The sequence below is a fragment of the Lethenteron reissneri genome, chromosome 64, assembly GCF_015708825.2.
Source record: "Lethenteron reissneri isolate LAM-NWPU_2019-01 chromosome 64, ASM1570882v1, whole genome shotgun sequence".
Lineage (NCBI taxonomy): Eukaryota > Metazoa > Chordata > Hyperoartia > Petromyzontiformes > Petromyzontidae > Lethenteron > Lethenteron reissneri.
This window is the reverse complement of record NC_083842.1, coordinates 1,004,842-1,018,595: the sequence shown is the minus strand read 5'-3', so window position 1 is coordinate 1,018,595 and position 13,754 is coordinate 1,004,842. Positions and strand designations below refer to the sequence as shown.

Sequence of the window (13,754 nt, the reverse complement as noted above, 5' to 3'; positions counted from 1 at the left end):
TACCGCAGGGCTCTAGGTCTTCATCTCCGTCTTCATTCTTCGCTGGTTACACACTGCCCTTACGCCTGTGTGCATCCCCTTTTATAGCCCCTGCTCACGAGAGGCGGAGCTGATGCGTACTTCAGCATGAGCATCGCTCCTTAATGAACCAATCACGACGCACTCTCTCTACGATCCGGTTTCCCCAGCGCGTGTTAACACTCCTCCACCAATCACACCGCGCTGCCACCCGATCACTCCCTCTCAGCACGTCACCGGTCCACAGCCAATCAGTACCCCGTAACCCACGACCCCGCGCTGACCCCTGATCCTCCACCGTCAGCGCGCGTCACCACCTACACAGCCAATCCTCACGCACTGTGCATACGATCCCTAATCCCAGCGCGTATCACCTCTACACATCCACTCCTCCCGGCTGAAACCGTTCTCGCCTCCATATGGCCTCCCTTTGTGTCGTGAGGACCGAGCATGTGACGTGACCGACGACCCGAGGGGGGAAATGTCTCCGCCTGATCCTCACATGTCTCCGCCTGATCCGCTCCCAGGTGGCTCGGAACTGACAGCTGCCGACCACCGGCGGCCGGATCCCCGCGACACGGCCGGTCCTTCCAGGCCCGATCCGCGCCTTCCGGGGCTGCCGGAGCCACCAGACGGTCGTCAGCGTCCCGTCCCGTACGATGGACCGGCCAGGCGGACTCGCGCTAAGTCGCGCAACTTTTCCTGACCAACTGAATGAGGGGCCGATGCGGCCGGAGCGTCTCGTCACTGCGTTCCTCATCCGCTCGACCGCTCTATCACCCCGGTTGAGGAGCGAGCGGAGGGGGGGATCGATAGTTACAGAGACACTGGACACGTTTTTTTTCTTGGACTTGCTTTTATTGTGTTGTTCGTCGGTTTGTACATAGCTTGTTGTCTGGTGTTGTATGTTGTTGTTGACTTTTTATTGTGTTCTTCGTCGGTTTGTACATAGGTTGTTGTCTGGTGTTGTGTCGTTGTGTTGTTGTTGTTGTGTTACGGGGCACACTGGGGGGTGGGGATTTTTTTGTTGTTACTATTGTTGTTGTTGTTGTGTTGTTTAGCAGCCGGGCCGGCTGCGAGCTATGTGGGAGGGGGTGATGTAGTGGTGATACGCGCTGGGGTAAGGATCGTGTGCCAGCGCGTAGTGATTGGCTGTGTGTGTTGGTGACGCGCACTGACGGTGAAGGATCATGGGTCAGCGCGGGGTCATGGGTTATGAGGCGGTGATTGGCTGGGTATCGGTGACGCGCGCTGACAGCGAGGGGATCGTGAGGCAGCGCGTGGGGATTGGTCAACTAAGGGGGTGTTCACGTCGCGGTCCGCATACGCTCCGTCTCCCGGGAGCGGAGGCTATATAAGGCGGTGCGCACAGGCGCACGGGGAGTTGTTGGTGACCAGTGAAGACAGAAGACGGAGGAGGGAGAGATAGGGCCCTGAGGCACCTAGTCCCGCTGTCCTTGTAAGGACCGGGGCCCTGTGTGGCTCAGAGGCGGGACCTTGGGACCCGGGGCCGAACGTCCGTGTGAGGGCCGGCACGCGGGACCCAGAGGTCGTGGCCCACGCCCAAGCTGGGGTGGGTCTGTAGGCTCCACGGACGCTACGGGGCTGGAGTGGCTGTGAGCGTGCACCGTGAGCGTGTAGCGTGAGCGTGCAGCGTGAGCCGTAGTAAACACACGTGTCAAGTGGAATGTGTAGCGTGAGCCGTAGTAAACACACGTGTCAAGTGGAATGTGTAGTGTGAGAAGTAGTGACCACACGTGTCAAGTGGAGTGTGTATTGTGAGAAATAGTGACCACACGTGTTATCGTGAGAAGACAAGATTTATTAAAGTGTGCTACCCGTCAAGTGGTTTCCTGCCGTCATTCCGAATACTTCACAGGTATTATACCTGCAGTAATCACCAGGGAGGCCACTTGATTCAAACTTTAAACCCCTCTGCAAAAGGCAGTGAATGCGCTACCGCTAGGGCATGTCACCACCCCTTCAAAATGTAATTATGCTAAAGAGTAAAGAACCCCATTACAGATGGCTGTGCAGATTCTATGTCCATGCATTTCAAATAAATGCCTAATTACTACATTATGATGAATGCTAGAATGTATAAATAACCTGGTGGTTTTACAAGTCACAATAAAGCCACAGTTATGGTACCTGATTCCAGACTTCCACCACTTCCACGAGGGAGTAGTCCGAGACACCAACGTCTCTGAGCACGGGGCCAGCTCCTGCACAAAAGGGCACACGAGCACACACGCACAACTTGATTACAATCAAGTCACCCCTCCACTCTCCTAATACTAAACAAAATTTGCTCAGTGCCACCACCACGAGCATGGTGTATTATCAAGCAAGTGAAGTGCTGATATTAGCGGTCATACATTGCCTCTGATTAAGTGCAAATTTAATTGTTCAGTGTCATTGAATGTCGTTTGCAATCATATTCTTTAATAATTTTCACGTTATTAATCCATCCATATTGGAGCAATTTGTCAGGCATCCTTGTTATCAGTCAGTGTCCTCGAAAGTCTACGTGTTAATCCGGATATTCTGTCAACATTGTGCTTTTATGAATGACAGTCACATTTTGCAAATACTTAAAAAAAAATATGACATCAAACAAAGATTGAAAACATTGATGCATTAGCTCCATCCACCTGTTTGTCAATTTGTCTGTAAGTAAAATAGGGCCACCATTAATATGTTGCGAATTTGCATGCCATGTGACTTCATATCCAGCTTCATAGTTAATAATGTTTGCATTTATATGATACTCTTTGGTTCTTTCGGTAAAGTCACGTAGGTAGAAAAATAATAGATCACGACGTTTCGATCGCAACACAAGCAATCGTCATCAGGTGAGACAACCACAGCAAGAAAAAAAACTGCTGAAGTAGGCGAGAGATCTGCCGTGGCACAAGGTTATATAGGACTTGGCAGTTTGTTTAAATGTGTAATAATTCTGTGTGAATTACACAACTACAGTCCAATTTTTACTGAAAACTTTCGTGACTGCAGGAATTAATATTCTTGGTTCTTTTAGTAAAGTCACGCCTGATGAAGACCGCTTGTGTTGCGATAGAAACGTCGTGGGTTTTTTGCTTTTATTATTTTCAATTTATTATTTTTTATTTAATTTGATAATTTTATTTCATTTTCTATCTACGTGACTTTACTGACAGAACCAAGAACATGAACTACAGGCCATTTAAATATTAAAGCAATATTGTTACATAATTGCACCCATAAGTAAACCTGAAATGAAATGTATACAGGTTACAAGGCGTGCTACTTAAGCTGCTTCTGAGACTCGTGGTGTCCCACCCCCTCGGCTCCATTGTTCGAACCAGGAACTACTGTCTCACACTCGGCTAAGAAATCCACTTGGAGTGTATTGTAGATATTTAATTATGGAATATATTACAGCATCATTATCATACTTCACGTTAATTAAATAAGCTCCGAGCAATCAGCTAAATAGACACGCTTCAAATTAGCAAATTAATTAGTGATACTGCATTGGCAGTGGTGCACAAGCACAAAATATTAAATAAAAACTCACATGCATCAATAACACTGCAACCTTAAAGGAGAAATCGAATGTGACGTTTCAGGCAAGGACCCTTTTTCATAGTACATAAATGTCCTATCATTACTCTTTGGTTCTTTCGGTAAAGTCACGTTGAAAAAAATAAATTAATTAATAATAGAATACGACGTTTCGATTGCAACACAAGCAACCATCATCAGGTATGAATGAATGAGAAAAAAACATAGCAAACTTAGAAATATAATACAACTCAGAGAGTCGGCTAACACAACAGTCAACATCCTACCTGGTTCATTAAAGTTCTTCCAAAGAATGCTACATTTGAGAGAGAGACAAAACAGACACGGAGACACAGACAGACACACAAGTAGAGAGAGAACACACAGAGAGGGACACACAGAGAGAGACGCACACATAGACACACAGAAAGACAACACCTCTGTGTCGCGGCCTTAAATAGAGAGGGGGGGCAGAGGGGGGGTAGAAAACAATGAGAGAGTTGTGTGGAATTCCTGCCCATAGCGGGCGGAGGAGCGACACTGGACGTCTAAAGAAACAAGTACGGAGAGTTGTGTGGAATTCCAGCTCATAGCGGCCGGAGGAGAGACAATAGACTTACAAACAAGCACGGAGAAAGCAAGTTTAGTAAAATTAGAAAGTGTAATGCAATGCAAACCAGAGAGTCAGTTAGCACAGTTAACGCATACCCTGGTTGATTATGTTCTTCCACAGATGGCTAAATTAGAAGTTACGTGTGAAACAAACACGGCAAGTCCTCCCCATAGAGGTGGTTCAAACTAGATTCAAAGCTTTTGTGACTGCAGGAATTACTCTTTGGTTCTTTCGGTAAAGTCACGTAGAAATATATATTTTTATAATAATAGAAGACATTTCGATTGCAACACATGCAACCATCATCAGGTACGAATGAATGAGAAAACAAACATAGCACACTTAGAAATATAATGCCATACAACTCAGAGAGTCAACATCCTACCTGGTTGATTAACGTTCTTCCAAAGAATGCTAAATTTGAGAAAGAGACAAAACACAGACACGGAGACACAGACAGACACACAAGTAGCCGACTCTCTGAGTTGTATTGCATTATATTTCTAAGTTTGCTATGTTTGGTTTCTCATTCATTCGCACCTGATGATGGTTGCTTGTTTTGCAATCGAAACGTCGTATTCTATTATTATTTAATTTATTTTCTTTCCACGTGACTTTACCGAAAGAACCAACGAGTAATTCATGCACTCACGAAAGCTTCGAATCTAGTTTTTGTCCTATCATATGCGGGTGCTTGCAAAGTCATCTGATCATCTGATCTGGTTACATTTTTTATCCAATGCCAAGCCAAACCCATTGACGCCCACAAGTAAGGGGAGGGTGGTGGGGTGAGCTTATTGTTAGACCTCCAGTATGCCAGGTGGGGGGCATCAGCTCTAGCCCCCCTCTATCACATTGCGGCGCCACTATTGACCAAGAACGCAAATCTCCGGATTTCCTCACTTGTCAAAATAGCATCTAATCAGATCAAGGCACATGCACTGCACTATCACGATTGCTGGGTTGACCAAAAATGAAAAAATTACATGCTGAAGATTCTTCCACACTAGTTCAACGAACATTGCCTTAACCCGAAAGCCAATGTTACATTAAGACTCAGCACCCAGCCTCTGCTTACGGCAGCCAAGGAGACACCGTGTTTCCTACAGCATGCAGCTTCGACAGTCTCACGTATTTCTCAGGCATCCGGTGGCCACCTGTTCACATCTTGAGAAAAACTGCCCATGGGGGTAGTGAAGTGGACTGTTATCACCCTGTGTTCATGCACCACTACCAGTACAGCTGCTTCATCTTATCGAATGGTCAATATGGCTGTGGCTCTCGCACCTGCAGATACGTTCTGTTGATTCAAGAATGCTCCTCTTCGTCCCCGTGGTGCTGGCTCGGAGTCGAACATTTTCTCGATCTTCTCCACATCGCCATCACTCAGGGTGTGGCCGCCACCAAAGCGACGCATGGTGCTGGTGTCTCTGGGTAGCATTGTGGGGCTATGCTCATCTTTAGATCCAGCAGTCCTGGGGGCACACAGAAGAGAACCATTAACAAAATACCAATGTCATTGCACACTAATGCACACATATCTAATATCTAAGTTGAAAACTCATTTTTTAAAATTGAAAACTAATTTCTTTAGAACTACTTGTTGTGCTTAGTTTGTTTCCTTTCCCCGCACCTCTGCTTCGCACGGTTTGCTATGTACGGTACAAAAGAAGTTCAACATACAATCAGGCACATGCAAATACCAGGAGTTTTCTATTGTACACAATGGATTTGATATTAAGCCCGACATGCAAGGCATGCACAACTTGAGAACATGTGTGCACAATTGTGGGATAGTGATAGAAGTGGAATGTTATCGGTTACTTTGTTGCATGCAGACCCTTGAGGCATCGGTATTTTTTCTATGGCAAATTAACTTGTCAATGAGTCAAATTCACACGTGCTCAGGTACACAGATATATAATAGTTAAACCTCTTGAAGCTAGACTGAAGGAAGCTGTAATTTTGGGTACGCTGTAATTTTGGGTAAACCAGAAAGGCTACCCTAAATAAATAAATGCAGTTTTGCGTTAATAAACGCACAGTGGCCGACAATGTTCTGCAGTCCTCTGCATGCAATGCATCAGTCTAGCCCAGGGCTCGGCAACCTGCAACTCCGCATGCGGCTCTTAAAGCACTGCTCCGTGACGTTATTCACGTGCATTTCAGCTCTTGAAATATTGAGTTTTTTTTTTTACCGAATTCGAACAAAAAATTATCTTGTTCTTTTGGTTGCTGACTCCTGGGCCTGCAACGTAGTCAGCTGGTGAATACCCTCTCTTTTTGGACATACATTTACTAAATCAATTACATTGATTCAACTTGTTCGTAAAATATTTAACAAATTTAATGCGTTAAATTAAATGTTGAGTCAAAAATGCATTTAATTTACAGAAAAATCTCTCATAGCCTGATGTATCTGGGGAGAGCTTTTATGCTAATGCAGTATGTCCGGCAAATTTAATATTTCATAATAAATTGAAATTCCATTTACAAATAAGGAATACTTAACATTACATTTACACCGAATAACTTAACAAAATGAAATAATGAACATTTTTATATGCACAATTTAATGTAACTAAAAACAAATCTACTGTACATTTTTATTTGAGTGACCATCACCATGAAGCAGAGGACGGCTGAGATTCACGAGTTGTGGGAGAATGTAGAGAGTGCACACAAAGACAGCACAAGGGAGATCGAGGCCTACAAGGGCACAGGCTCACCGAATTCCATGCAACGGGTAAGTAATTAGCTTCAGAATTGCTAGTGCACAAACGCACATCAATGGTACTGTATTTATTACAATGTTCTGGCATAGCATATTACATTTCCTAGCGCTGGGAAGAACATCTCAAATTTCCTACGTATGCTTAGCATAGAGTCTTATCGCACATTACATGTTTAGCACACAATTAGTCAACGTATGCCCTCGGATGCGTCGTTCATCCACGTCCTTCGTTTTTCTCTGTTAGTGCGTTTGGTTTTCATAACTTTACATATGTAGGACTTGAGAAATACGCGTCACGCGTTGGATTGTGATACGGACACGCGGCGGACAGTGAGGGCAAACGGGGACACAGGGAGCGGGGCGACATACTGTTGTTGTACCAATTAAGGTGGCAGGGTAATTAAGGGGGGCCTGCAGGTGTTCGGGGGTAATCGAGGACGCAGGCCGGTGATTGGACGAGAGTTATGGGTGTCGGGAATTGGCGCCGGGGTGTCTACAACAACAACACCACGTGAGGCTGGGGGCTGGGGGCGAGTAGCGATGCGGGGGATGGTCCAATTAATTAAGGGGAATTGGTTTGGGGATAAAGGCAAAGAGCGAGGGGGGAGAAACGGGAGTTGGTTGGTGCCTGGGACGAGAGATGGACAGAGGAAGAGACGGAGCAGCAGACGAGAGTATAGTATACTTTAGCAGTGGACAAGAGAGTATAGTATAAGGTAGCAGTGGACAAAGAGAGTATAGTATACGGTAGCAGTGAACAAAGAGAAGACAGAGTATGGTAGCAGCGGATAAAGAGAATACAGATAGAGTAGCAGTGGACGGAGCGAGTACAGTATAGGATAGCAGCAGAGTAGCGGATCTTGGTGGAGAAGCTACGACGGAGTGAGACGACAGAGAGAACAAAGAGCGACCGAGCTGGAGAGAGAGCGCAGAGAGGAGGGTCGCTGGAGGAGAGGAGCAGAGCGAGAGCAAGCGAAGCCAGCGAAGCCAGCGGAGCGAGCGAACGGAGGGACATTGAGGGACGTGATGGGGAATTGTGCGTTGAAGAGTATGGAGGGACATTGAGTGATGCCGACGGAGGAGATGTGAACTATACGCGCTAATAAAGAACCGAGAAAGACAAAGAAGCTAAATTTCGATTTAAAGCTTTCGTGACTGCAGGGATTCATCTTCTTGTTTCTTTCGGTAAAGTCACGTAGAAGGGAAGTAATAAAATAATAAAAATAAAACATAATAAAAAATTCTCACGACGTTTCGGCTACAACGCAAGCAGCCGTCTTCAGGTGAAGAATGAGACACTACCAAACTAGGAGCTTATATATAAGCTGCATTGGGGGTTGAAGAGCGCCTTAACAAAAAGAATGTGCATGTGAAGAGGGATTTAGCATATTCATGGAAAATGCGTAGGCGTTGGGCGGGGGGGTGTCAAAGTCATATTATGCCCATGCATTATGCAGGATCAGCAGCAACCAAGGGGGGTGCAGGGATTAGCAGTAACACAGGAAAGGAATGTTAATGATATGTAGCTGCAGTTACTCAACAACCACGTAGAAAACTAAAGTATAAACTACATAAAAAACTAAAGTATAAACTGCATCGCACCATCAGTATACTTACTATACTCTATAATAAGCTGAGTTACTAACAGCAAGTAATACATTACAATTTTACCTCGTAAAAATTCTATAATATGCTTCCATCTAAACCTTATTCTCTTACATCACACGAGCATATACCGTACTATATACTGCCATAGATAAACCCAACATTAAATTATATACTGTATTGCTGTAAACCAACCTATATCTTATACATTTAATATCACACTATGTATTATTCTACACACCCTAATGTGTATCGAAATGGTTTATTACGTCCTTCCAATGATTGCTGAGCCAGAATCCATCTTCTCGGTTAAAATTGTCTCTGTGTTTGTATATGTGGATCGCCTCATGAACGAATCTCTCATGATAGCCAGATGGCTTGCAGAGAACCTCTGTCTTGGAGAAGTCAATATCATGTGAGCCCACTGAGTTGTAACAGTGATCTGCCACGGCTGAGGTGTTAGTCCTACCGTGTTTCAGGTCAGCTTTATGTTCACGGATGCGGTCCGAGACATGTCGTTTGGTTTCACCAATGTAACTGCTACCTCTGTGGTAGCAGTTACATTGGTGAAACCAAACGACATGTCTCGGACCGCATCCGTGAACATAAAGCTGACCTGAAACACGGTAGGACTAACACCTCAGCCGTGGCAGATCACTGTTACAACTCAGTGGGCTCACATGATATTGACTTCTCCAAGACAGAGGTTCTCTGCAAGCCATCTGGCTATCATGAGAGATTCGTTCATGAGGCGATCCACATATACAAACACAGAGACAATTTTAACCGAGAAGATGGATTCTGGCTCAGCAATCATTGGAAGGACGTAATAAACCATTTCGATACACATTAGGGTGTGTAGAATAATACATAGTGTGATATTAAATGTATAAGATATAGGTTGGTTTACAGCAATACAGTATATAATTTAATGTTGGGTTTATCTATGGCAGTATATAGTACGGTATATGCTCGTGTGATGTAAGAGAATAAGGTTTAGATGGAAGCATATTATAGAATTTTTACGAGGTAAAATTGTAATGTATTACTTGCTGTTAGTAACTCAGCTTATTATAGAGTATAGTAAGTATACTGATGGTGCGATGCAGTTTATACTTTAGTTTTTTATGTAGTTTATACTTTAGTTTTCTACGTGGTTGTTGAGTAACTGCAGCTACATATCATTAACATTCCTTTCCTGTGTTACTGCTAATCCCTGCACCCCCCTTGGTTGCTGCTGATCCTGCATAATGCATGGGCATAATATGACTTTGACACCCCCCCGCCCAACGCCTACGCATTTTCCATGAATATGCTAAATCCCTCTTCACATGCACATTCTTTTTGTTAAGGCGCTCTTCAACCCCCAATGCAGCTTATATATAAGCTCCTAGTTTGGTAGTGTCTCATTCTTCACCTGAAGACGGCTGCTTGCGTTGTAGCCGAAACGTCGTGAGAATTTTTTATTATGTTTTATTTTTATTATTTTATTACTTCCCTTCTACGTGACTTTACCGAAAGAAACAAGAAGACAAAGAAGCTGTCGCGTCAGTATGAGTCCTACACATATATTGCATATTAGCTAAAAAAAAATACCTTGTGTATCCTACAATGTATGCTACCCAAGAGGTCTTTCTTTTGCCATTTAGTTTATTTGTACTATCATAAAAGTTTCCCCCCAGTTGTAGAAAACAGATAAGTGGAACCGAACCATTCGAGCCCATTTTGAAATAAATGAACCGCAATAATCCATAAGAGGCTTTTTTTGGGTTAGATCGCGTAAATATATAAATGTGTCTTTAAAACCCGCCACCACCCAACACAGCCAACTAATAAGAGTTGTCACATAAACAGAGCATGTCAATTCGTCACTAGTCAAGCCACAAAACCTCTTATGGATGACATTGGTCGCGAAAGCCTACGTGTTAAACTGAACTGCAATCAGTTCAATCAGTTCAATCAGTTTTGGGTTAACCAGAACCATACCCAAAAATATATCGGTTCAACTCCCTGGTTACAAGTCCTGTAAAATAAATATTTGTTTTCCATTGTGATTCAACCAATTACACACATTAACCTTTGTTACAACAGAACTGTGTGATTGAATAAGAAAATCAGATGAGAATTTAAAATGATTTACACTAAAATACAGAATATTACACATTTCTCATGCACAATTCCTGTGAAGGTAAAACCTGGAAGCACCACGTACATGCCGTAGTGGGTGATGGAGCTGTAGTCATACGGAGTTGTCGTATTGGTCTCACGGTTGGTATCATGGAGTATTGTTTTCACCATTGCATCCTTCCATTCTGAAAACAGATATTGACATTAAAGTAGAGCATGCTTCAATTAAACAACACATTTTGCTTAAAAAACAACAACAATAAGTACCCTCTCTCTCACATAACTGGTGTTCATGATTAAGCAGCATCTATTGAAAGGTTCTGTGCAGTGAAGGCTCAGGGACTGCGTGTGAAGCTCAGTTGCTAAAGGTTTGTAGGCTGGAGTGACCAGTTTGGACACAGACGAGAAGCCCTGTTGTCCTTATTCTCTCTGCTGCCTAACTCTGCTCAATCGCCTCCACCCTTATTGCTAGAATTGTTTTACAGCTATAATTAGAATCAGAATCTTTATTCATCGTGGAGAAATCTGATTAGCTATGAAGCTCTTTTTCATAGATGTCCAGTAGGGGTGGGTCAGAAAGTTACAATAAACAATACAAAAACGATTGGAGTGGAAAGAATAAAAAAGGTAAGAAAATCACTAAAAATAAATATGTAAAATAGATAAAAATATATAAGTACAAATTGCAAAAGTATATAAGTTCCTTTCGATTTTCAACAATAAATGCGAGCTTGGGAAAGGTAAGAAAACTACAGAATTTAACTTTCGATGCACGGGTAAGTATTAAAGTTACAAATTACATTGGGCAATGTGGTTGTATCCAGCACAAATCTTTTGCTTCAGGATATTTTTTGAAGGAAGATTTAGGATATTTAGGGAGGAAACAAGGTTGTTCCAAAACGTTGGTACTACGGCAAAGGTTTTGTCACCTATTCTAATTCTTGTTCTTGTGATAGTGTAGTGTCTTCTTTTGTAAATCACTCAGACTGACACGTTGTAACAAGTCACCTGCTTACACTTTATTAACCTTTTTATGCACCAGTTGTAGGCACTCCTATAACTATCTATACGGTCATTTATGTTTCTTCTCCTCACTCTTATCTACCCTTCACCTCGCTATCCTGCGCTCTGCTCTCAGCGACTCCGCACACAGCGCCTCCGCACACAGCGTCTCCGCACACAGCGTCTCCGCACACAGCGTCTCCACACAAAGCATCTCCGTACAAAGCGTCTCCACACACAGAGGCTTCACACACTCCACCGCTGCCCTCACCTACGCTCCCTCAGACCTACTCACTCATCTGTCCCGGGTGGGGGGATCAACCATCACCCGCCCGGCGACTTGTGAGGGTTGAGGTCCGTTGACGGCTTGAGCGGCAGCGGCAAGATGTCTTCACTCTTGTCCCCAGCAACAACTCCCCTTCGCTCACACAGCCTCCCGCTTATATCCTCCTGCCAATTATCTGAGACCTCTCGTGTGTCTCTTTAGGCTCTCGCCAGGTTGGCGTCTGTCAGCCCATTAATCACCCCTTATCTCCCGTCTCCCGGGCAACTCCTCCGGTCTCAACGTGCACAACCGGTCGACCCCTGTTTTCACCTGCTTCTCCCCTTAATTAGGTGACGGTTTGCCCGTGCAATCTCATGTTGCACATGCGCACCTGCTCGCCCTTGGTTGCCCTCTGTTAACAGTTTGCACGGCGTATTTTACTCCTCTACAATAGTATAAAGACAATTGGATGGACGTCGTAGGTTTCTTGGGTTTGACAGTGGGATTATTGATTTAGCTCAGTATAGTGCAGATTTTCCAATAAGGATTGTATGGATGAACAGGGCCCAATGTAGAATTATGCTTGTATCAAGTGATGTGAGATTTTAAGTAGAGGTCACAATAGTGGGTTCTTTATAATAAAGGGGGATTTGTCTGTTTAGTGTTTCATTAGTAGCTGATATATAAGCAGTGTTACATAAGTTAAAAAGTGGCATAATGATAGCTTCAACAATTGTACCTTGTCCACAGCAATATTTAGGAGTGAAATGAACAGATACATCTGTAGTGTAGCAGCGCCGACTGGTGATCAGGAGTAGCAATTGCGGATGTACTCACCCAAGGGGAAGAACTGGGGCAAGGTTCATGGAAGGGATAAGAGAACTGGGCCAAGGGTCATGAAAGGGATCCATCTTTAAGCTCCCAGAACCAGCGAGATGGTTCGAGAAGGGGGGCGTGGCCAGGCCGTGCTGGAAGCATAAAAGGGGGCGAGAGAGGGAGCTCGGGCCTGTCCGTGGGAGTTAGGGTCGTCTCATCGTTGCTGCCATCTTCGTCGTTGCCGTCATCACTGCCTTCTTTGTCATCACTCGACGTTGCCGCTGTTAGATCGTTAGCCAGCTATCTAGTCAGCGCCGTCGTTGCTAGGTGGTCATTGTTGGGTTATGCACTAGCGAGTGTACTAGTACAAGTTGCGAGTAATAAATAAGAAGGTGCCTCTACAGTTTTTTGTCTCCGGAGTCGTACATTACACATCCATGAGGGCTGTCTAACATATCAATTGGGCAGCTACCTTTATCAGCTGTGACAGAAAAGGCAGTGTCCTCCTAGCCAATTAAATATTGCCACCACTTGTTCAATGCGAAGTGAAACCTTCTTTGGCAGAAACTCAGAGGCAGCCACGTACCTGGCTTGATGTTGTCACTCAGCACCAATATGTATTTGTCGCGATCGCTGCGGCTGTGCTCATGGTAGAAGCCGAGCGCATGCATGAACTCGTGCAGAACAACGCCCTTGGTCACCTTGCCGGGGTCCAAGGACAGCGCCTGGTCCCTACCCTTACAGCCGAGGAACGACCAGTTCCTGCAGAGACAACCGCAATAGACTCCATTCCCACTTGCCCACAGTTTAGAAAATGAATGTCAATCATCCCGCTTAGAGATAACCAGCTTTTGCAGTGACATGATGATAGACTCTATTTGTGCCATCTTTTCCACGAATTTTTAGAATAAAGTTGATTTCGTTATAACAACATGGTCATTGGACAAGAGATATTACCTTGCAGGAGTCCAGGATCTCACTTCTATCATATACATATAATTATCATCACACACCCACACATATTATAA

At 44.3% G+C, this 13,754-nt stretch overlaps 1 protein-coding gene across 4 annotated transcripts in view; it reads right to left on the bottom strand.

Annotated features, from left to right (window-relative positions):
* LOC133359160 (uncharacterized) overlaps positions 1 to 13,754 on the bottom strand; it is a 195,292-nt gene that overhangs the window by 96,141 nt on the left and 85,397 nt on the right. For all 4 annotated transcript variants that reach the window (XR_009757154.1, XM_061577563.1, XM_061577564.1 and 1 more), the window contains exons 13-16: positions 13,313 to 13,488; positions 10,729 to 10,828; positions 5,465 to 5,652; positions 2,170 to 2,243 (exon numbers count right to left, since the gene is read on the bottom strand). Coding sequence is in view for 3 of the 4 variants with exons in the window: in XM_061577563.1 (XP_061433547.1) it covers positions 2,170 to 2,243; positions 5,465 to 5,652; positions 10,729 to 10,828; positions 13,313 to 13,488 (538 nt within the window). In the remaining variant the exon portion in view is untranslated. The remainder of the gene's footprint in view (positions 1 to 2,169; positions 2,244 to 5,464; positions 5,653 to 10,728; positions 10,829 to 13,312; positions 13,489 to 13,754) is intronic.